The sequence below is a fragment of the Alternaria rosae genome (genome assembly GCF_020736505.1).
Source record: "Alternaria rosae strain MPI-PUGE-AT-0040 chromosome Unknown BKA58scaffold_10, whole genome shotgun sequence".
Classification (NCBI taxonomy): domain Eukaryota; kingdom Fungi; phylum Ascomycota; class Dothideomycetes; order Pleosporales; family Pleosporaceae; genus Alternaria; species Alternaria rosae.
In genome coordinates, this window is record NW_025763579.1 from 604,549 (window position 1) to 627,154 (window position 22,606).

The 22,606-nt window shown below is 53.0% G+C and overlaps 9 protein-coding genes across 9 annotated transcripts; 5 read left to right on the plus strand and 4 right to left on the minus strand.

Moving 5' to 3' along the window:
* Positions 1 to 748: 748 nt before the first annotated feature.
* BKA58DRAFT_414227 (chromatin remodelling complex Rsc7/Swp82 subunit-domain-containing protein) lies at positions 749 to 2,860 on the minus strand (the record flags this gene model as incomplete). Its single annotated transcript, XM_046172471.1, has 2 exons — positions 749 to 2,703; positions 2,800 to 2,860. 2 exons carry the CDS (start codon positions 2,858 to 2,860, stop codon positions 749 to 751), a joined length of 2,016 nt encoding a protein of 671 aa, XP_046021261.1.
* Positions 2,861 to 7,633: 4,773 nt separating this feature from the next.
* BKA58DRAFT_392262 (uncharacterized protein) lies at positions 7,634 to 8,691 on the minus strand. The gene is made up of 2 exons (XM_046170990.1): positions 8,563 to 8,691; positions 7,634 to 8,514 (listed from the first exon to the last, which is right to left on the minus strand). Exons 1-2 carry the CDS (start codon positions 8,572 to 8,574, stop codon positions 7,822 to 7,824), a joined length of 705 nt encoding a protein of 234 aa, XP_046021262.1. The 5' UTR covers positions 8,575 to 8,691; the 3' UTR covers positions 7,634 to 7,821.
* A 187-nt stretch (positions 8,692 to 8,878) lies between these two features.
* Positions 8,879 to 10,688, plus strand: BKA58DRAFT_414229 (uncharacterized protein; the record flags this gene model as incomplete). Its single annotated transcript, XM_046172472.1, has 2 exons — positions 8,879 to 9,516; positions 9,569 to 10,688. 2 exons carry the CDS (start codon positions 8,879 to 8,881, stop codon positions 10,686 to 10,688), a joined length of 1,758 nt encoding a protein of 585 aa, XP_046021263.1.
* A 31-nt stretch (positions 10,689 to 10,719) lies between these two features.
* BKA58DRAFT_40494 (cupin-like domain-containing protein) lies at positions 10,720 to 12,117 on the minus strand. Its single transcript, XM_046171880.1, has 2 exons — positions 10,823 to 12,117; positions 10,720 to 10,771 (listed from the first exon to the last, which is right to left on the minus strand). The coding sequence occupies exons 1-2, from the start codon at positions 11,750 to 11,752 to the stop codon at positions 10,751 to 10,753; spliced, it is 951 nt and encodes a 316-aa protein (XP_046021264.1). The 5' UTR covers positions 11,753 to 12,117; the 3' UTR covers positions 10,720 to 10,750.
* Positions 11,871 to 12,719, plus strand: BKA58DRAFT_392265 (Prefoldin). The gene is made up of 2 exons (XM_046170991.1): positions 11,871 to 11,967; positions 12,022 to 12,719. Exons 1-2 carry the CDS (start codon positions 11,934 to 11,936, stop codon positions 12,468 to 12,470), a joined length of 483 nt encoding a protein of 160 aa, XP_046021265.1. The 5' UTR covers positions 11,871 to 11,933; the 3' UTR covers positions 12,471 to 12,719.
* Positions 12,720 to 15,921, minus strand: BKA58DRAFT_431931 (uncharacterized protein; the record flags this gene model as incomplete). Its single annotated transcript, XM_046173109.1, has 6 exons — positions 12,720 to 13,734; positions 13,782 to 14,069; positions 14,129 to 14,344; positions 14,397 to 14,879; positions 15,292 to 15,426; positions 15,608 to 15,921. 6 exons carry the CDS (start codon positions 15,919 to 15,921, stop codon positions 12,753 to 12,755), a joined length of 2,418 nt encoding a protein of 805 aa, XP_046021266.1. The 3' UTR covers positions 12,720 to 12,752.
* A 126-nt stretch (positions 15,922 to 16,047) lies between these two features.
* On the plus strand, positions 16,048 to 16,761 carry BKA58DRAFT_323974 (mitochondrial ribosomal protein subunit L23; the record flags this gene model as incomplete). Its single annotated transcript, XM_046167937.1, has 2 exons — positions 16,048 to 16,106; positions 16,155 to 16,761. The coding sequence occupies 2 exons, from the start codon at positions 16,048 to 16,050 to the stop codon at positions 16,759 to 16,761; spliced, it is 666 nt and encodes a 221-aa protein (XP_046021267.1).
* Positions 16,762 to 17,428: 667 nt separating this feature from the next.
* On the plus strand, positions 17,429 to 18,530 carry BKA58DRAFT_322802 (uncharacterized protein; the record flags this gene model as incomplete). The annotated part of the gene is made up of 2 exons (XM_046167878.1): positions 17,429 to 18,075; positions 18,128 to 18,530. The coding sequence occupies 2 exons, from the start codon at positions 17,429 to 17,431 to the stop codon at positions 18,528 to 18,530; spliced, it is 1,050 nt and encodes a 349-aa protein (XP_046021268.1).
* Positions 18,531 to 19,615: 1,085 nt separating this feature from the next.
* On the plus strand, positions 19,616 to 21,863 carry BKA58DRAFT_448594 (uncharacterized protein; the record flags this gene model as incomplete). The annotated part of the gene is made up of 4 exons (XM_046174284.1): positions 19,616 to 20,163; positions 20,223 to 20,427; positions 21,062 to 21,290; positions 21,362 to 21,863. The coding sequence occupies 4 exons, from the start codon at positions 19,616 to 19,618 to the stop codon at positions 21,562 to 21,564; spliced, it is 1,185 nt and encodes a 394-aa protein (XP_046021269.1). The 3' UTR covers positions 21,565 to 21,863.
* Positions 21,864 to 22,606: the final 743 nt, after the last annotated feature.

Here is a 22,606-nt window from a genome sequence, read left to right on the forward strand (position 1 = left end):
ATTCCTCCAATGTACCGGAGCAGCAGCTTGCGGGAAGCTTAATGCATATCCCTCAACCATGCAAATGACTGCAAACTAGCAACTAAAAACACAAAACGAGGTGTTGGGGAATCTGGGGGAATCTTGTGCAAAAAGCTATAACCAAAACCACCACGGACGAGACGACTGTGACGGGGATCTGCTAATACTGACAAGGAATGCGAAGAAAGACAATCTGACAATCTGATCCAAATCGACGTTACCAAGTGATGCAAGAAATGAATCTCCTTCAAGTATCCAAAGCACTCGTGCCCGCAAATCCATGCAAATACTACCAAGCCTCAAAGTACTGTGGGGTATCCGTGCGATGCGAAACAGCAGGTGAACGGACCTCCAAGTATCATCGACGAATGCAACGTACGTTCCAAAGCCGCCAGGAGCAAACAATGATCGAGCCTGTAAAGGTGGAAAAAAGAAATGGTACCATGTACCCCATCCATCATCCCTTCGTATTGTCATGTTGGGTGCTTAGCGTGTTCGTCACCGTCTCGTAGGTCGTGATTTCATTGTTGCTGATGGAGCGGGGAGCGGAGTGAAAAGCAAGATGGAAAGAGCCTAGTGTACAGAGTGCGACGGCGAACGAGTAGCGGGAAGCTTATGGCGTCGATCGGAACATTGGAAACAAATGAATATGTCTGATGCCGGATTAGAAAGCTATCAGCAAGTTGATGGTGGGTCCGCACGATTGAAGGTAAGGTTTTGACATCTCCTAGTATGTCGACCATCCTCCTTGTTGCTGAGCCTGTGGTGGTGCCCAACCAGGCATACCAGGCTGTTGAGCGGCAGCGCTCTGATGCTGCATGAACTGGTGAGGGCTTGGGCTAGGCTGGTAGGGATTCTGCCCCATGGCTTGGTATCCAGGGTCTCCTCCGGGCATGGAACCGCCCATAGCACCCATGGTCTGATACTGTTGGACAGGTGTGCCATGCATCGATGCACTGCTTTGAGCATGATGGAGCTGTGGTGATGCATGCATGGGGGATTGTTGCGGGAGCGGGGATTGCTGCGGTCGTTGCGCATATTGCTGCATGTTGTGCTGTTGTGAGAGTGGGGACGGCTGCGGTGGTCCCTGCCACATATGTGATGGAGGGTAGCCATGGCCTGGGTTCTGTTGAACACCTGGAAGCATGCCTCCAGGGCCCATGCTGGAGGCGTTCATGCCCTGCTGCATGCCGATGCTTGGTGGGCGACGGTGCATCTGGTCGGGACGGAGTGGAGTGTGTTGTTGAGCCATGGGCGAGGGCACCATGTTGTTCTGGGGCATGGGCTGCGGACGGTAGGCTTGAGCACTCATCGACTGTCCAGGTCTCTGCGGTGTCTGTGCTGGCATTCCATACTGGTTTCCTGGCATGCTGACGGCAGTCGAAGGCATGCGCGGAGACTGCACCGTCTGGGTGACTTGGGGTGCGTGCTCTCCCTCGGCAGTTCCAGGTCGGTTTGGCTGGACCGGCGGCTCGTGAGGTCGTGTCCAGACGTCGTTGAGATAGTCTTTGCGATGCTTGCGTTGTTGCTCGAGCTGCTTGTTGACTTCAGCTGTTTGTGCAGCTGCGTTGAGGATCTCGCCGGACGGGGTTGGCCTCGTCAAGTCCTGATACGGGGCGCCCTGCATCTCATGTCGCGGCCGCTGAACGCCACTGTAATCTCGGGGCTGCAGGTCAGCCGTTGTGCGGTTGTATGCGTCGGCGTTTGTGGAAGGCATGCTTCCTGGTGCGGGGTTGAGACCACCGAAAGGCTGCAGAGGGTTAATGGCAGCACCGAGGTAGTCTTGGTTGTTGCCGGTGTATGCTCCTGGATGAGCAAAGGCCATGGCACTTGCGTGGTTGGCTTCGGCTGCGGCTGCCTCTCTTGCTTTTGCAGCACCTGGCCTCTTCTCGCCCGCTGCGTCCTCCTCGGTAAAACCCTGCTTCCGAGCCTTGCTTTCCCAGTAGTCGTCGCGCACGCGCCGGCCGTTGACGATCAGTCTGCTTCCGAACTGTCTGAACATGGATCGGGCAGTCACTATGGCAATCTGTCTGGATCGGTATGAGTATGGTAGAATCTCCTGGTGGATTAGGTCGTCCTTCTCGGCTTGGGTGGCGATGATTTTGTATAGAGATCGGTTCTTGTTGAAAAGCAGGTACGAGTCTCGGTAGCCCAGGACACGCGCGCATTCTGTTGCGAGCATGAAGAGCTTATCGGCTCTGTTGGGGACGAAGAAGGTGCGACAGCGGTATTCGCGGCCGTCGAGTGGGTGGCCGGTCTGCGTAACCTTCCTCTCGCCGGCCTCGTCGATTTCGCGAGGTATGTATTCGTCGCCCTCGGGATTCAGCTGGTCGGTCGTGTGGTCGCGCACCGTCGGCAGTGCCTTTATGACGGCGGGCTTGGTGGGCGTTCCTTTGCCAGATGGCGAAACCTGGGGAGGCGATCCTTGGGGCAGGGCTGATGTCTGCAGCTGGGGTGTCTGTACGGGCGGCGCGATGCCACTCTGCGGAGGCTGGGAGCCATGGTTGGGCGATCCGGCGTAGGGGGGTCTGGTCGTCTTGGGCGGGCGGCCGCGACTGCGCTTGTTGTTGGGAGTGTCATCGCCCTGTATCTCGTACGGGGTTTCTGGCGAGCGACTGCGCTTCAGGCCTCGTGATGCCTGCTGTTGCTGTGCGACGGGCTGTGTCGGGCCTCCGAAGACATCTGGGCTGGGTCAACAAGAGGTCGCGGGAGGCTGCGTCGGATGTAACAGACGCGCAAGCCAGTGAGCAGCTGGGAGAGGGGGACGCGACTACTTACGCGACGGGTCAATGGTGCCAGGCGGGTCCATGATGCCGTTGGCAAAGCCACCATTTGACATGATTTGTATAGGGTGTTGCACATGCACTGAGTACATCCAGGCGGCGCAAGAGCAACCGAGCTCGAAGGAACCTTCCGTCGAGCGTCGCGAAGCTCAAAGGGTGGCCAATGGGCGCGGCGCAGTCAGGACAGCTGGACGCACGGGAGTCGGCAGCGGTCGCTGGGGAGCATGTGTTGGAAGCGATGGGAGCAGTGTCGTGTCGGCGCGGTCGAACCAAGGTTCAAGTTCGGCAGGTGCGGGTGGGGCCAAGACTCGCCGGGAAGGCGCGTTCGGTCGGGGAGGGCAAAAGCGTCCACGCAGCACGAGCGACGTGCGAGAAGGGCGTCGCGGAGAATGCCAGAACAGGTGGTACAAACGCAATGTTCCGAATCCGACGGTGCTCGCGGATCGATATAGGCTAGGACGCGGTTAGGTTTGAGCTTGAGGTGACGGCGCGCCCTGGCAATAGCAGAGACACGACACGTGCGGGCAGGGCCAGACACTGCGAGCAGCCGCTGTAAGGTGTGACTTGCAGGGCAGGACAGGTGTCGGGGCGAGCGAACGGTTGGGGGGAACGAACCTTGGGCGGTGCAGGCTGTCTAACCAGCGACAGGAGCCCTCGGTGCAAGATATGTATGGGCGGCTGTGTGGGCGTGTGGGCGATTGGCGCGGCGCTGGGAGCTGCGAGTGCGGGAGCAAAGACCACTGGGTGCTTCTGCGAGCGACTGACTGGGAAGTCGGGTTATGGTGAATTACGAAATGGGAGCGAGGCCCAATCTGATATGCCCTGCAACCCCAGCAGCTGACGGCCCGCGCGGCGGACGTCCAAGTCGTCTAGTGAGCAAATGGCACGCACTGACAATGGCGACAAGCTTCAGGCATGAGAGGCGCTGCTCGCTGCTAGCTGCAGTGTGATAAAAAGTGGCTCTCCCGCGGCCCTGCACGAGCCGGTGGCTTTTCACTACCTCTTGAGCGCACGGAGCCGAACAGCATTACTTGCATCATGCTGCGCGATAGCGACCACTAGCTTGGATCTCGCGCTCGAGATTCCGTCTCCACACGCAACAGGCCAAGCACCCGCGCGCGCCGGGCCTTGCTCTCTATCTTCAGCAGGCTGCGCGAACGCGAGGCCTGGGTCATCAGCGCTGCCTGTCTACCGCGCTCCACCACTCACGAGCCCGCCAGCTGCTGATTGAGCAGCTCCCGACAAGGCGACCGTGTCAGCAGGCTGCTATCGAATCATTGATTTTAGACCCGTGGGCCTGCAGCACGCCCAAGACAGACTACCCAGGCCTGCATTGGCGGCCGCCGTCGTCATGCATTCGACCTTCTCTCTCTATCAATCCACCCGTATCGTCTGACTCCCCCAGCGCCCGTAGCCATGCTACCCCAGCCCGCTCCTGCTTGCCGCAACAGCCGAATAAGGAAGCCCGACTTAATTGCGCTGCATCGGTCAAAAGCAGTAGTCCCCATCTTGACTGACTGCCTGCCTGCTCGAATTCCCGCTACTCCGTCGCCATGTCTAAAAATGCTGTGCTGATCGCCGACCTTTGCCTTTGCTTGTGCAGTTCGTTTTCCTCTAGCATTTCCTAGGCCGAGTGGAGGCTCGTCCTCTCGTAGCGCCGTCGGTCTTCGCGGGCCTATGACCAGCTGCTGCAGCTGAAAGCTCAAGCCGATCCATCGCACCGGAATCGCTTCCTACCAGAGACTCCTCTCTAGCCCGCGCGTCCAGTTACAGCGCTTGGACGCTTCGATATTCATTCTTCGTTCCGTGTGGACAGCACCCTCATCGCAGAGTTGGCGATCTGTTCCACCAAGCGACCCGTTCCCCGCCGAACCAACAAGGGCACATGTCGACATGACCCTTGGCCTGTCCGTGCTGTAACCGATCCCCACCATGCTGCCTTACCCATATCTCACATCCCTTCCGCAGCTCGCGCCACTACCTTAGCGGGAGTCGAAACGCCATGTCCGTTCGTCTTGCCTGTCTTGAGCGCTTGCTCTACCTAATTCTGTCCGTGCGCCGTGTCCTTTGACATGCTCTTGAAACTACGCGAGTTGAAGACGTAATCTATTCAGACCAGAGAACACACTGTGTCCTCTTGTAAGCCGTCGATGCCGGCACCCGCTTCGGCATCCTGGAAGCGCGCAGGCTTTCGCGTCTCTTTCCTGACGCGTTTTCGGGAGGCTGTGCCACATTGTTCCATGTCTTAGACCCTGAGGCCAAAGTTTGTCATCTGCCTCTCACTGCAGGGTCTAAACCAATTTAGAAACGTTGCCATTCTTTGTTTGCTAGAGCCTTTGTTGCGTCCGAACTCGGTACTCTCCAGTGGGGTACGAAGAAATAACACGGTCGATCAGTCTTCATTCATGGAGCCATGTTGATAGAGTGCAGTCGCTTATATCCGCTACCTTCGTAACTCGGGACTACCACGCGAGTGTGACATGGCTCTCTTCTTCTATGGTTCAACGCATGCCATACATGTCGCCGGTAGGAGGGCGAGAATGACTCCGACTCATCGAAATGTCGACCCCTCGTTAGCATTCAACCAGCCTGACGTTCACCATCATGCTACTAAACCCGCTCACCGCTGTCATGACACCTGTAGCGCGCTAAATACAAGGATCGTTGAAACATTCCAATGCAAATTCAAGTATTAGACCTAGTCGATATCTTGGCGGGGCACTACCGTCAGGCTAGGATAGCTGCTTGATCATATGACAGCTGTATCCACCGTCTTGGATCCCAGCTTCGGGAGACATCAGACGCCAAGATGATCCCGCGTTCAAGTTAGATTGAAGATCGCGGCGTACGGCGGTTGTAGCCGTTCCATGATATCGAGACCATTTCACGACGAGGCCTCGTTTCAGAAATCCGAGGTAATGGAATAGGTAGGACCACCCACTGGTGAATGCTTGTCCTTGCAGCCAACTGCGGATGTCCCGTAAGCTAACACTGAATATGGCTTCCCTTTGGCTCTCCGTACGAAAGCCACATGCAGCGAGTTGTACAACTGTAGCGGTGAAGCACATCTCTTCTTCATCGGCTTTTGGAACACCGAAGTAAAAACAAATGTTGCTGCAACTCCATGTACAAACGCAGGTCCTCTGAGTAGAAGTGTAATCAAACGTCCAGTAATAAGGTTCGAGATCGTCCAGTCGGGCTCACTGTTCATGCTTCGACTTTGCCTGCAATCGCGGATCAGCTCCAAGATGATCCATTTGTGATTTTGAATCATGAAGATAGTGGGTGCTAGTGGCTTCGGCATGTCCTCAAGGCTCGCTAGAGAGTAGTCGCGCTATTGCAATCTAGAGACGAACCCCAGCCCCTTCGGATCCTCAATCCTGCCGAGCGCTGTCGTTCTTTCCATGTCAGATCATCGGCCTAGGCAAACTGCGTTCGAACGGTGAGGCGGTCCACTCCAGAGTGGGGAAGCGTGGCGAGGCTGCATCAACGTTTAAGGTAGTCGTGGCCAATCATCAGACCAGATCCAGTATTCGTTCGACGAAAAGACGGTCAGGTGTTACCAGTTGCGCCGAGGGCTTGCAAAGACCAGGGCGGTTATCGTATTTATCCATTCGTGCATCAGATGATACTCATGAACGACCCGGAGATGAGTCCAAGTAGAACGTGATGTCTGTTGAGGTCGCGGAGCCTACGCCTACCGCCTTGAGTTAGATAGCCATCCACTCCCGCATGTGAATCGGTGGGACCTAAAAAGAGACCCACGTATGCGATGGACCATACAGGAAGAGAACAAGGCTCATGAAATTGAACTCTCCACCGGATTGAGTCCGAGGTAGTATTGCAGGTGGAGAGTGCGGTGAATTGAGCCCCACGCGTCCATCTAGCTGGATTTCCTCTTCCGTTGTTGAGTGTGAAACAGTCTTGAGGCCGTTTGGATCCGCATCCCGAGTAGGATTGAAGGCAACTCGGTGTCAGCCCGGTCAAGACGGAGTTCAGTTGGCACAGCCAACACCTGTGATGTGAAACTCAGCGATGCATTGGATATTCGCATCGTGCTGAAGTTATACTGTCCATGAGATTCAGTTCGCGGCATGTCCAAGAGCGAAGCTCTCAGGCGTCGATGCTTGCTAGGCGACGTACCGAGACCGGCTTCGTTGAGTCTTACTTCAAGCGACAAGCTGCAGCACGCAAGTAAGCGCCTTAGTAGCCTTCTCAGGAAGCTGCGTCATTCTCCATCGAACATGCTTCGATAGTATAGAACCGAGGAGGAGGCGAGCAAACCAACATCTGCACACTACTGCAATGTCTGTACGGCAGCAGTCTAGTCGCACATACCTCTTGGCCTGATGATAGCCGATCACAAAAACAGCATGATCGAGTACCAGAAGGGTCAGATACCCGCAGACGGCAAGCAAGTTCTGGCTCTAGCTCAGCCGGCAATTTGTATCTGAAGCAGTGGCGAACCAACAGAGCGGTCTGATCGATTAAGTGCAGAAGCGAGAAAGACGGTGAGAAGGTAATGGTGGATCAAATGTTGCTGAAGCCGTTCGGCCCAGAGGTCCTGTAGGGAAGGTGCAGACGCAAGGCGGAAGCCTTTTTGCCATGTGAGCATCCAAGATCGAGCAGGCGCACCTTCTACATGCTGAACCTGGCCAATCCTCAGACACAATCTGCACTTGAAGATGCGAGTTCTTGCCTGGAGTGAGTCACAAGTATTGCCAATAGAGAGCCGTGTGGGAACTTGGCGCTTCGGATTCAGCGCTTCACGATGTAACCGCATGCAGGATATTTCAATCTCGGAAAGAGCAGTGTGGCACTAGACAGTCGGCAGCAAGTACTTCGTGGTTCATGTTAGATTTGCATTATCCAAAATTCTGTCCCGGGACTACCTACACCGACCTAAATTTCCCTCAAACATGGGCATGATGCCGTCGGATAAACGCTGCCAAAACGCCGTAAAAGTAGAATCCCCGAGGTAGTGAAAGTCTTGAACGCCTCGCCTTTGAGAATGACACTAACGTCCGGGCGCGAGACCTGGGACTGCGCTGAAGCGTTCGTCACGCTCAGTCTTGAAGAGAATCTGGCACCAGAATTCCTTGGCGTCTTCGTCGAACCAGAACCAGAACTTGCCCTCCCGTCTGTCGATGTCGCGAGATTGTAGCTTCACCGCGACTGTCTCGTAAGGCTCACCAGCAACAATGAGGTACTGGTAGTTTGGGTCGGGCTCTTCCACCTTCTGCTCGTATGCGCTCATGACACGGACCTTGGGAGTGATGCCGGGGGTGAGGTCCGGGAACTGGAACTGGAACAGCAAGCCGTTCTGGCGTGTATTCGGATCGCGTACTTTTGTGATGCGGTATCCGGGCCGTCCGATCTTGATAACGTTCTTCTTAGGCAGCACACCCGCGAGGAGTCCTTGCTGGCCCACGTCGTCTCTCTTGCCTTCTCTCTGCTCCTTCGCCGCACGGCGTGCCAAGTTTGTCTGGTGCTTCCTTCCTTGTGTATGCGCGAGATAGGATCCATCGTTCTGGTGGACTGTCAAACAGAGACGGCACTCGAAGCTGCCGACGTGGTTTTTGAAGAAGTACGGGTCCTTGTCAAGGTCGATGGTCTCGAGCGCGAGCTTTCGGAGACGCTCTCGTCGGTCGGCATTCGTCGCAGACTGTGATGCGACACCACCGCCTCCAAATTTGGAGCCTGCGCGATTCTGTAGATGTTAGCAGCTGTTCCTGACTTTCGCGACGGAGAGACGTACCTGATAATCCATCGTGGGGAAACTTGACGATCTGTTTCGTTAATGTTGATCGCGATTACACAAACGTGAAGATGTCTTTTACGTGATTTACGAGCAAGTGTTGTGTGGTATAGAAGTCGTTGTGCTGAAGTGATGTTGCGCGACAGAACTTCTGGAGGCGTGCGACGCTAGTGTCCAGGTACCTGATCCCTGCACTTCGATGTCACGTGCGCGGCTGCCTTCACACATTCACCCCACAAACTTCCACCATTAGTTTCGGAGATTGCGACATAGCAGCGAAAGTAAAAGAGAAGGAATATAGGATACTGAGTCAATCATGGCAACAGAAATCTACATAGGAAAGCGCCTCTCATACGACGCTCACCTCTGCACAATCCGCTACCACGGTCCCATCCAAGGCACAACCGGCCTCTGGCTCGGCGTAGAATGGGACGAACCCACCCGAGGAAAGCACTCAGGCACGCACCAAAGCATCCAATACTTCACCTGCCTAAACCCGTCCCCAACATCAGCATCCTTCATCCGACCAACCCGCAAACCAGACCAGCCACGCACCTTTGTCCAAGCCCTAAAGTCGAAGTACGCCTCTGAAGCTTTAGATGAAGACTTCCAGGATCCGGATGTTCATGTCGTGTTTAATCACCAGCCACCGGTGCAGCAGAAACAGAAGCCGGTGCTGTTTAACGGGAAGCCCGCGGAGGAGATTGGGTTCGATAAGATTAGGAGGCAGTTGGCGCAGTTGGGGGAGTTGAAGATTATTATTTTGGATGGGCTCTGTATGCAGAGACCTGAAGCGCGGGGGGAGGAGTGGTTAAAAGGAGGAGAGAAGAGTGATGTTAAGGAGGCATGTCCGAAAGCGATTGAACTTGATCTGAGTCGCAATCTCTTCGAGGAGTGGAGAGAAGTAGCTGCGATATGTGAACAACTACCTGGTTTGAGGAGCTTGAGGGTTGAGTGAGTAATCTTCAAACTCAGTTCTCTCTTGACTATGCTAATAGAAGCGCAGTGGCATACGTCTTCGCGATACATCTGTATCAGAACCAGAGCGAGCCCGCTGTCTTGACGCCTTCAAAGGCATAACCTCTTTGAAACTAGAAGATAACCTCCTTCCCTGGGCCGACCTAGCTCTCTTAACCCATCTCTTCCCCTCCGTTACAACCTTCTCCGCATCCAGTAACCTCTACACAAGCCTCACTGATCACGCCCTCAACCCCACAATCACCGACCTAACACTCGAAGACAATCACCTCACCTCTTTATCCTCACTGGCCTGCATCACGGCCCTCCCAAACCTACACCGCCTCATCCTCAAATCGAACAAAATCTCCGAGATAACCAGTTCCGGCGCATCGATACCAGTCTTCTCCACCACAGTCCGAGAAGTCGACCTCTCATTCAACGAAATTTCAACATGGGCGTTCGTCGAACAACTCATACACGTCTTCCCCGGTCTCCAAAGCCTGCGTGTATCGCAAAACCCGCTGTATCAGTCCTTGCAAGCACCGGATGGACGCAACTTGACAGCGGATGATGGATACATGCTTACGCTCGCACGACTCGGGCAGCTCAAGACGCTGAACCACAGTCCCATCAACGAGAAAGAGCGGCTGAACGCAGAGTCTTACTATCTCTCCATGATCGCCAAGGAAGTGCAGTTCGCGCCCGAGAATCTGCGAGAGCAGATCTTGAAGAGTCATCCGCGATACGAGTGGCTATGTGAGGAGTACGGCGAGCCGGATGTTCAGCGTTCTGTCAACGCTGTAAATCCCAATTCGCTTGCTGCCCGGTTGCTTTGTATCAAGTTTTACCTTGCCACGTCCACGGATACGGTATTCGAGACGGAGATCCCGATGAGTGGCACGGCGTACACGGTTCTCGGTATTGTGGGGAAGCACTTTGGTGTCAAACCCATGAAGTGTAGACTGGTATGGGAGACAGGCGATTGGATGTCGGTGCGAAAATCAGCGACGGACATCGTAGATGACGACTGGGATTCTGAAGATAGCGAGGTGGAGATGGGTATGGAGCGGGTCATGAGGGAGGTGGAGATCGTTCCTGGAACGCGATCGATTGGAACATGGATCGACGGAACAGAGGCCACTGTAAGGGTCGAAGTCAAGTCGTGACGGCTGAACGCTGGTAGTCTATCCCTCAGGGTCGAAAGGCGTGCGATTCGTTGATAGTTCATTCAGCGGAACCACCAGTTGGCCTGTACAACCGTTAGTAAACATGCCCATGCCAAGTTCCATACTGTACCCACCGAAGCATTTGCGCCTTTTCCTATACCCCTAACAGCATGCCACCATCCATTAGGGATATACAGCGCATCTCCACTCCTCAAAGTTGTTTCCCAGCCCGTCGCACTAGCCATACCTCGACCTTCATCCTTATTCCAAACCGCCGTTTCCATAGCCTCCATCTCCGCACCTTGCATCATCTCCTCTCCCCTCATTTTCGCATCTCCACCAGGCCCCTGTATCTGCTGCCTTACAGTCTCGAACACCATACGACCCACCTCAGGCGCCATCATCCTGATCGTTTTCTTGCCTGCCAGTTGTACGAAGAGGTTCGGGTTCGGGTCGCGATGTAATGGGGTGCGCGTAGGTGGTCTGCCCATCCAGAGACTCGATGCGTAGATATCGCCGCGGGCGTTGAGGTGGGATAGGAATGTCGATGGCGTAGGTAGGTCTTTTTGCAGCGGCGCTGGAAGATCGGCTAGCGAGTGTTGCGCGAGGTACAAACTCGTTTCTTGCGCCTCCGCAGCACTCATGTGTTGTAATAGGAGAGCCAGAGGGGCCTCGAAGCGCTCAAAGGCTTCATTTCCGAGGGTGTTTTCGGGAGATGAGCGCGTCAGCTCCAATGGCACGATCGCATCGCCGTACTGCTCGAGGTACGCTGTGTTCAGCTCTTGCGGATATCCGAATGTGTTGGGCTTATGTTTATCCAACCTGTTTTTCAAAGGTACGTCCAGGAAGGCATCCTTCTTAAACCACTTCCCGATTGCAGGTATATCCTGGAAGGCTTCTTTGAAGAGCGCGGGCTGATCGGAGTCGAATTTAGGTATGCTGAGCTCCTTCTTCTTGTCCAGGTATTCCGTCTTCGTCAGGATCCGGAAGCGCGCATAGTTTGTTGGTCGTAAATCCGGCCTTCTGCTCCAATGGCGAGGAACGACAGGGGCCGGCTTCGGCATGGAAGTTCAGACTGTGGTGTGAAGGATTGTACGGATGTAGCTCATTCGGGAGCTTGACACGCTCTCACGTTATCGTACCCCACACGAGCAGCAAGCACCCGCCCCGCCAAAACCTGCCCCTTGTAAAGTTTACATCGTCACAAACACCAAGAAGCTCAGCACCAGCCCACGCGTTACCAAAATGGCTCAAGCTCAAGGTGCACAGCCTGGTCAAAGTAATGGTATTCAAGTATCAGATCATCGCGCAATGTGCTAATTCTACCTCGCAGTCGAAATCACATCCCTCCCCGTCCCCCGCCTCCAGGAACTAAAAACCCAACTCGACGCCGAGCTCACCCACCTTTCCAACTCGTTCCAATCGCTGCGCACCGCCCAATCCAAGTTCCGCGACTGTCTGAACTCCATCTCGACAGGCCTTACACCAGCTACCGTCTCGAAACCGCTGCTCGTCCCCTTGACATCTTCGTTATACGTACCGGGCAGACTCACGGATCATGAGCACGTGCTGGTGGATGTAGGCACGGGTTTCTTTGTGGAAAAGGATATTGCCAGTGCAAAAGACTTCTATGAGCGCAAGGTGAAGGATTTGGGCGACAGTTTGAAGGACTTGGAGGGTGTTGTGCAGGGCAAGGCGCAGAATGTCAGAGTCGTGGAGGAGGTTATCAGGCTCAAGGTCATGAACGCACAGGAAGGAAAGGGCGAAGAACAAGGCAGCTGAGGTGTTGCGAGCAATGAGCAAACACCATGTCGGAAGACCAAAAACCAGTATAGGACAAGCCGCATGCGGCACGAGTAAAAGCACGGCTGGAGCACCAAGCGGGTCTGTAAAAAGAGCTACGAAAGTTCATGGCCCAAGACTGGTGCCAAGTACTTGTGGTATTGGCATCATAATATATGAGAATGAAGCCCTCAGGTCTGCAGCCTACATCAAGATGAAAACATGCAAAGTAGATGACCTAACGTCAATGTAGCCTTCAGGGTGTTCAGTCTTTCCTGTCCTTTAGATAGCGACGCCTCCCCTGTCTGTGACCGAGCTGACGATGGCTGATAGCTGAAGTAACTTGTCCATGAGGATGCGGATACCATCGCGAGGTGGTGCTTCAACGCTAGGGCTCAGATCGAGGTTCCTCGTTCCAAAGTCTTCATCCTCGACGGCGCTGGAGTAGCAAGACTGTCCGTCATCTGGCAGGAATGTAGCCACAGTGTGACCCCAGTCGGCCTTTCGACCCACAGGGAGACGCTCAAGTTCAGCAAGATGGGTGGCCCATTCAGAATGGCGGACGCAGAGACCCCAGACGGGAAGCCTTTGTCCTGGGTACCACATAGAAGTAGCCTCAACCTTGTAACAGGTCTGTTTGATGCCGAAAGAGTAGATAGTTTCCAAACGGCCGTTCCGGAGGTGCTTCTTGACGGTCGGTGTCTGCTCCCACTCAGCGAAGCTTTCGTTGGAGCGGTGATCGTGATTAGGTCTCATCTTGACTCGATCAGCAAAGCCAGTAATGACAGGCGAGATGCTCTTCGCTGCCACAGGAACCAAGGACTCAAGAGCAAAGTGCCATCCTCGGCTCTCTCCAAGCTCTAGCAAGTTGATGTCCATGTTCTTCCTGGGTGCTTTAAAACCCGGCTCGAGTTTGTAGAACCGGGTTGTAGTCTTTTCGTACAGGCCCTCTTCGTCGTCAGTCCAGTCGACCTGAACGACGATGAGGTCGAACTGTGGCGCTGTTGGTGGAGTGGTCGTACTAGCAGGGGCTTGTAGGGGTGCTTTAGGACGCCCAGAATGGTGCACTGCTACCGGCTCACGCGGTAGAGTAACAAAGCTGTTGGGATCTGTGAAGACCCACGTTCCTCGGAACATTGGACGAGTTTCTGGCAGTGATTTTGGCACGGAACCGAAGTAGGCAGAAGACTTGGTCGGCTCCAGGAATTCATCGGCCATGCAGAGTGCTCCCAGAATTTGCGAGCCCAGTGCGTCATCAGTGAGCCTATGTTATCAGCCATCAGATTAGGCGTCAGGAGGGTCCAAACTTACCATTTCTTTATCTCAAGTGCAACAGGTCCATTAATTGACTTCAAGAAGACCTCCTTCCCGAACTTCTGGCCGATCTTATCCTCCTTGATATGTCTTGAGTTCAGAGCGAGGCACCCTAGCCGGATAGCCATGTCGTATGCGCCTTTCGTGTGGTGCACAGCTTCAAGGGCCAGTTGAATTGAACGCTGGATCCTTGAGAGCTGCGTGAAATGCATAATCTCACCGCGGAAGCTGCCGGAGGTTTCCATTATCCCGCTGGAGAGGAGGCGAGGTATGACTCGGTCTTGACTGATGTTTAGCGAAAGAGGTCAGCAATCGTCTGCAGTTCACGCTCGCAATCCACGTACAGGTTCGGCCACCATGCGTCAGCCTCTTCTAGCACAACCTCCAAGCCCTCTTTGTCATCAAGAATCATGTTGAGTACATGCTGCAGTCCCATAGCATCAGCTTTGACTTTGTCGATCATCGTCATGAGATGCGCTTCGGCCGCTTCGATGCGCGCTATGTCGCGGGCTGTAAACGTTAGTGTGTATTGTAAGTATTCGATACATTGTGGACTTGCCCTGTATCTCAATCTGCCAAACGTTGTTCTGAGTAGGAAGCAGCGTTATGTACACCTCGTTCTGAGTCCGGATGGCATTGAGCGCTTCTAGCTTGTTGTTAAAGATATCTCGAGGAGTGACGCCTTCATCGAGGAGATCCTCTGGCCAGCGCACGATGATGCTCGCCAGTGGCATCTCGCCTTTTGGTAACTCAGGCGCCTTACCCCTGAACTCGTCCTTCCGCTGACGCTCCCGCTCTTCAATGTTGTTGTAGTACCATTTGTTATGATCGAAAGCAGGCGTCTTCGCCCATGATGATGAGTTTTTGGACTTGATGTGCGCATTGGAGATCCAATGATTAATGTATCGGACGGCCTTCTCAAGGCCTGCACCTTGTCCAGCAATGGCGAACTGAGTGATATACCCAGCGTCCCATTTGGGAATGACTTCGCAGCCAGTATTGACCTTGATGTCGTTGACGATGAGCTCGCGTTCTGTAGCATGAGTGAGGTGACGGTACTCCGGGGGCACCGGAATGAACCTCTTTGGCTTGGGCCTAGGCTTTGGCAGAGCGCCAGTGTCCTGTCCGTCCATGGCCGGGGCTACTTTGTTGTGTGGAGAACCAGAAGCAGTTTCGAAGTAGCGACGTCGAGGTGAAAGGACTGACGGTGTGGTGTTCATCGCTGCGGAGATAGGTCGAGGTGACGCTGAATTGGAAAGAGCAAACGCGCGGTGGCGCTAGTACGCATGGGTATACAGTATCAAAGCGCATCTACCTCGTCTTATCTTCAGGCAAAGTGCAAGATGAGGAAGTGTGTGAGTACAACTGAGTTATACCAAATGAGCTTTGTAATAAGGTTCCGTAGGTATCATGCCAGTGAAGGCCTCCAGGCTGTTCTGATGCATTTCTCTCTGACCCAAGAAGAGTCTGAATGCAACGCAATAGTAGAGCAATTTCGAAAGCGCACTGTATCAAGACTACCGAAGAAACCGTGTGCAATGACGTGGGAAGCTTGATTGATGAAGACGAAGAAGTAATTGTATTAATACAGAGGTCGTATAAGTTGAGCACGAAACGAGTGGAGGTATGGGATGGAAGAGGTCTACAATATGACGAGACAGGGACCCTCTTAGTATGGGTATGGGAGAGGGTCTACTACTTGGAGACACTGTCGTCTAAGGTGGCTTACTATGAGAGAGAGAGAGAGAGAGAGAGAGAGAGAGAGAGAGCTCTCCTACTAGAAGGGGTTAAGCACATCATCAGAAGCTTTAAGCCACGCATACAGCCCAGGGAAGGCGCATCCACGAAAGACAGGCTTCGGGCAAGAATAAGCAGATAAACCTCTGATATCTAGGTAGTTGAATTGTGTTGCGCAGAGCTGCTGGTCGGCTAAGCAACACATGAAGGATCGCGCATGCCATCTGACTTCGAGATTCATGTGGTCAAGTAAAGCGACAGGCAAAAGATTGACGAAGTGTCGAGCAGGAGCGGTGGAAGAAGTCGTGGGCAATGCTACCGGAGTTGTGACAAAGGCTTGGCGGGCATCGGCGTTTGCGGAGCGACTTCCGATCCATTTTCTGAGCATCGCGAAAGCCATTACAAGTCAATATAGCACATCGCCGCGCATTGCAATCCTCGAAACCGTTGTAGTAGTCCCTATCGAACCTGAGAACCTTTGCGACCGCCGGCAATTGGAGAGTCCGGACCTCGTCGCCCCGCCACCATGGACGCCGTGCCCATCACAAAAAAGCTGATAGCCTTCGGCAGCAAGAAGATATACCTGTAGGTCGCGGCGATGCCTCGTTTACGCTCAAGGCTGATATGATCCAGCCCCAAATTCACAGTCGCGTTTCTTCGCACACCCGAACTCTCCCCATACCATGCCCGCTTCCTCGTGCCGCTAGACTTCTCCAAATACGACCTCCGCGACTACCTCTACCACGCCTACAACGTCAAATGCTTCAACATTCGATCATACGTCAAGCAGATGCCGGTACGCGATACGCGCGAACAACAACGGCATTGGTTCCGTGAGGAGTCGAAGAAATACATGACAGTAGAGTTGGAGCAGCCATTCGTCTGGCCTGAGACACCCGACCTAGAAGCATGGGGCAAGAAGGATAGGGAAAGGGAAGTTCGCGATGCTGTGAGGCTCAATGGGGCATCAGACCACAGCGACGCGAGGGAGGCTGCCAGGACGCTACGAGAGCAGGTGGAGAAGCTACTACACAAGAACGTTTCCAAGCCAAATCGCGAGATACAGAAGAAGAAGGCATCATCTATCCAGCTCACGCCAGAGGAGCTCGAGTCGGAGATGCTGAGGAAGCGGGAGGAGTCAAATCTAAAGCGCATGTCAAGAGTAAGGTTGTGGGCAAAGGAGAGGACAGGGAAGACCGTCGAAAGCGACAGGCCCAGGCGATACGCGATCAAGGTTTGAGAATAATCTTACGCTGTGTATATATGCTTGTACCATACGCATCGGGACGGAGTAGGAGATCATCAATTGATTGCCACACGTACTGATAACCTACGTGGATACTGCGAACACTTGGAATGAGCCAATACCAAAGCAGCCAATCGCGGGGCTCTAGTTTGCAGTCTTATTGTCTTCGTTTTTGGGGTCCAAAGGGTGCATCCTGACCCTTCTTTCGTTCTGAGCTATTCAATGTTACTCGACTCTAAACATGACGCTGACGGTCGAACAGGTAATCGAATGGCGAGACTGGAAGGGGTCGCGCAGCCACTAAGCTGCAGTTCCACGTAAGCTTACGCCTTCCTTAGCTGCAAGTGGACTGCATGGATGACCCTCTCCGCCATTTTCATTCGACCACTTTAGAAGGCCGGGGAGAGTGACACAAGGATGGAGAATTATATAACTCTTGCATCTTTGTCACTCGCGCTTATCATCTCGCAATTGCCACCACTTTCTATCTGCCGTCTCGAAGCGCTCCAATGCCTTACTCGCTCCCTTTCTTAATTCACCCAGCCCGAATTGCGAAGCTCGACGGCAGCATCAAACTGTCTTTGGGCTGACAAATTACGCAGCGGCATGTATGATTACAAGCCGACATGAGCAGAGTTCACCTCCACTACCAAAAACCACCATGTCGTTCGGATTTGCTGTTGGGGACTTCATTACTATTGGAAAACTGGTAAAAGAAACCATCAGCTGCCTACGGTCTGTAGGCAGGGCTGAGTTGGAGTACCAGGAGCTGGTCAGAGATCTCAAAGCACTCGATACGTCATTACAATACCTTGGTCATATCGACAACGACATGAATGCATCCGCTCATATCAGCCCGATCAAGACTGCTACTACGACTTGCAGGCTACGACTCGAAGGATTCTTGTCAAGAGTACAGAAGTATGAAAGATCTATGGGATCCACAAAACACGCATCTACTTTAAGGACTACATCAGATAAGCTTGGTTGGCATTTTGGCCAGAAAGACCAGATCGAACAACTTCGACGAGACATCCATATCTGCCACAGTATTATCAGCCCACATCTGGCCCAATATAGTCTCGAGCGCCTGGAGATTTTACGTGCAACAACCGAGATCGACTTTTCGCATACTTCTGAACAGCTCTATCATACCCAGACCGCTCTTGAGCACATCAAAAAAGGAAATACAAGCCAGGCAGTCATGCTGAATGATGTACAAACATTGCTGCAAGACATACATCAGTTCGTCTTTGGTGACATCAAACCGTACTTAATTCGTCTCCTCCAGCTCATCAGCAGTACCTTGTACGTACCATAATATAGTATGATTTGAGCCTGAGCTGACTGTCCGGTTCAGTACTTCAACGCAGCAGATTTACGAGATTCTGCTTGATATCCGGAACATCATATCGGTAGACAGGCGCTGGACCTTCTTCCAGGCGCCTTTGGAAGTAGAAGATGCCTTCGGAGTCAGATTTCCCATCCCTACAGAGTACGATTACGACCTAATTGATACCGTCATTCGCCACCGGTTCAAAATTGGCGGGGGTTCCATGGAGGTGAAGGCGGGAAATTACGAACTGTGTAGGAAACAGAACCGTCTTGACATCATTACCGAGTCCTCACGTCTCCAGCCTGGAACTGCCATCACGATGTTCATAATCGTGAGCAGCTCGATCATTAAGCAGGCAGCATGGCCCATACCTTGTTGCGAGTCGGCAGAGGTCATCCCGTGCCCCGGAGGGGGTTTTGGATGGTGAGTGCATTCCCAGTCCATTCGTGAAACTTGACTAATGCGGCTCATAAAGCTCGAACCTTGATGCAGAGCTCTATCAGGCTAGCGACTTGTTGTCAAACATTGAAAACGTCCGCAGTAGTAGCGCAAACGTTTTCCAGCCTCTTACACTACTTCCACTTGCCCACAACAGACCATCCAATGCAGTCTGTTATAATGTCATGGAGCGAAATATGCGAAGAAACGTCCGATTCGATTCTTTTAGAGACTGTGTCCCAGTCTATAACCCTGTTCTAGAAGAGATCGCCAAGATAGACGGTGTTATATCCTGTCCCAGTGTCTCTATAGGAGGTATGGTAGACGGCAGATTCTTTGCGACGTTTCAACTTGAGCTTGAGCAAAACTTCGAGAATAAGTCACCACTTTGTATAGAGGTCGGGCGGGGGCTTCGTAAGTGCCTAGATCGATACGGAGTTCATTTGTCTAGTATTCATTCGCATGTTGCCAGTAAACATGTCGACACTGGAGGGTGACAGACGTAGTGTCGCATGCGACCTACGCAGTATGGAATATCAACAAGTATACAGTACCTTTTTGATAGGTATCATTTCGAGAGCGAACCACTAGTCGTGACTTCCAGTCTTACCACGTAGCGCACCTGCGCTTTTCGCTTCAGCACACCTGCGCTTTCCTCGCGCGCAAGTAATCACCTCGCTCCCACCGAAGGTCCTCAACTTGTTATATCGTTGTCCGCTCTCCAGCATATCCGACGACTCGGTTGTTGCCAGCGTTGCCGAGTGCACATTTCGGTCGAAATTAGTCGTCTCCATTGACATTTTCCGTTTCAGTTCTCGATGTCGTAGCACCTCATCCATTAAAAAACTAAACAGGTGCTTTGCCGACCGCATTAGTATACAAGCTAATGTTTAACACGATACTGTGGCAACGTAGTCGGTAAAGCACCTATTTAGTTCTCTCTTTGTATGAGGTGGTAGATTATTAGTGCCCAAGGAGTCGGCCTGCAGCAAGGCTGAACGTGGTGGCGAGGTGCTTTCCCTGCAGCTGCAGCACCACCTCCCGAGCTGGCGGTCTTGCGAACAAAGCTTGATTATGACGGAACTAGTCAAGGAGCTCGACGCACTTAAGACTGCCCTAGATGGTCTGGACCAACTCGACAGCAGCACAGCCCCCTCAGCATTTCTTGACATAATTAAGTTCGTTGCGACGGACTGTCGCCAACGACTTGAAGTGTTCTGGGCGAAGACCGAGAAATACGACTCTTCCCTAGGCCCCGCAAGTCGATCCAACGCTCTGAGAGGTACCATGGATAAGCTCGACTGGACGTTCTGTCATAAAGAAGAAGTTGTGCAACTTCAGAGAAACCTCCAATATTACAGCAAGGTCATCAACATGCTCATGATACGGCATGTCGCGGGACAGGTGCAGGATATGAGGAAGGAGACAGATGCAGTCTGTACACAAATCGCTGAGCGCATTCGTGACACACAAGACACTCTCGCAGACGTTGGCAAGGACGTATCAAGCCAAGGGATTGTAGCGAGTAACACTCAGACACTGATCACTGGCCTGCATCAGTTCATATTCGGCGAGGTTAGATCATTCTTAGCGGACTTGGGGCAGTTGGTGAACAAAGTCTTGTATGTCCGTTCCCTTCATGTACACTAGTGGAGCTGTCAACTAACCGACCACCATGCAGTGCCTCAACCCAGCAAATATTTGCCGTTGTTCTCGAAATCCGGGATTCAAACAAAGTAATGGATACTGGCTGGACTTATTTCCAAGACCCATTCGTTGTTGAAGATGCCTTTGGTCGCAAGTTTCCAGTTCCATCGGAGTTCGACTACGATATGCTGGATACGATCGACCGGCGGAAATTTCAAACCGGTGTTGGCTCGCAAGATGTTTTTTTTTTTTGGCAACTACGAATTTTGCAAGGCGAATATGAGGTCAGCAGCGATTACATCAACTTCACGGCTTGCATCCGGGACAGCTATCGTGATGGTTCTTCTTGTAGGCGCAGAAAGCGACAAGCCTTGCCCTATGCCTCCATGTAACTCTGTAGCAGCTAACCCTTACCCCAGGGGAGGGTTTGTTTGGTAAGTTGCATGATCGAAACCATCGCAATTAGTGATGGTAACGAGTCTGCAGTTCCTTTTGCGATGTGTGGTTTGATCAAAGTACAAAGACAAGAAACGAGGACTGTCGAGAGTCCAGCGAGTCCATGGTATCATTGCAGACTTATCTCAAGGAGAATAAGACGATCGGGGTAGACATCATGGACTTGAGACTAAAACTCACCAGACCACGCAGTATAGAAGAGCAAAAGTCACTGAGAAACGTCAAGGTCACATCGGAGGTCAATTCTGGATGGGTTGTATACGCATTGTATTGAAGTTTGAGTCAAAGTGTCAAAGTCAAGGCCTCGGCCCGTGTTGTGCTGATTATCAACTATCATCTACTTTGCTACAGGATACCACCGTCGCGCACTGCGAGAATATTGTCTGTAAGTACTCGATTTACTCACCATAACAAAAGCAGGAGGTGAAGGCGGCTGCCCACCACGTGGCACACTTGCGCTTTCCACTTCAGCATACTGACGCTTCCCTGGCGCCTACGTACCACCACCTTCGCTCACCTTTGATCCCCACGCCTTTCATTCCACATCAGCAACAAATCGCACTCATGGCCAACCACAGGGCGATGCAAGAGATGAGCCGTCTCGAGGACCTGCAACTGCAGCGCGAGCTCAAGCAAAGCGTCCTTGGTATGCCACTTCCCACTTTTCCGCTGCCAGAAGGCACTGTAGCAGACTCTGTAATACTGACTACGCAACAGGATACATCATCGACATGTACCAACCAGCCTACCCCAACAACCATGGCTTTTCCATCCTCATCTGCCGCCACATGTTTGACCGCTCCTCTTCCATCCCCGCAGCCGCCGCCTTGGGCCGCCGCAACGATAGAGAAGAGTTCATCATGATCCGCGCGGTTACACTCAGCTCAGCGAGCCCGGAACTAAGAAGTGGACGCTCGTAGCTGGGAGCAGCAAGGCGTACTTCGGTATCATATCTGCGTTGCAAGAGTTTACGAAAGACTCGGAGCGAGAGATGGGGAATAGGACGGCTTCGATGACTGTAGACAACAAGAGGCAGCGCAATGAGAGATATAAGGGTTGGATTGATCAGGGTGGGTACATGTCAAGACGTTCGCGCAAGAGGCAGAGGGACAGAGCAGAACATGGGCTGGCGGCGGCGAGCAGCTTAGACTGATGACGTGACTCGGATACGATGACAGGTTTGACCTTCGGAAAATGAGGTGTATACAGTTTACTATACGTTCAACGATGATGCAGAGATGGACGTTTCAAATATCGAGAAGACGATTGGAAAGGTTGTCGCACTGGTGTGAAACAATGCAGCTAGTACGATGTCAAGAAACTCGCCTCACCTAGGCAGATCGTAGCGACTAAAGATAGCATATCGTGAACAAACATCGTCATTTACGTGATAAAATTCAAGGAAGAAAAGTATGTAGTTGGGCATCTTTTTGACAACTGACAGGCCGTACCCGGTTTTTCCATAGTTCGGGCCAATGTTCAGGTGTCAGCCCACGGATTGACAGGTGTATCCTCGCATGTTCGCTGGAGTTCCATGTGCCTGCCACGGTTGTCGGCCAATGACAGCTGACTCACGTGGCGTTCTGTACATAGTACCCCTACACACAATGGCACCGGGCTTCGTCATCGAGCCTGAATGCTGCCGAGCTGGCCAGGTGCAGCACCGAAACTTGGAAGAACGACTGAGACGCAGCGAGACATGTGGAGTTGAAAGACGCCGCCATGCAGATGGGCAGAATAAGCATTACCTCACTGAAGCTGTCGTTGGGGGCGTCGCAACGTAAGATGGACAGAAGTGAGGCACCGGTCAGGTTCCGGAGGCGGCCGGAGAGGGGCTATGTCGAGCAGCACGTCGAACATGTTCGCAGCGAAAAGACCCCCAAATTGTGCGTCGGTGAGGGATGCCGGTCAGAAAAGCTGCGCAAATCATGAGACCTAGCCGGGTTGGACAGGCGTCTTCTC

Bases quoted from the DNA above. Each gene is read 5' to 3' on its own strand.
- BKA58DRAFT_392265 (XM_046170991.1), top strand. From the start codon at position 11,934: ATGGCTCAAGCTCAAGGTGCACAGCCTGGTCAAA. The intron at 11,968-12,021 runs GTAATGGTATTC...TCTACCTCGCAG, and splicing joins AGGTGCACAGCCTGGTCAAA to TCGAAATCACATCCCTCCCC.
- BKA58DRAFT_40494 (XM_046171880.1), bottom strand. From the start codon at position 11,752: ATGCCGAAGCCGGCCCCTGTCGTTCCTCGCCATTGGAGCAGAAGGCCG. The intron at 10,772-10,822 runs GTGGGTACAGTA...ACGGTTGTACAG, and splicing joins GAAAAGGCGCAAATGCTTCG to GCCAACTGGTGGTTCCGCTG.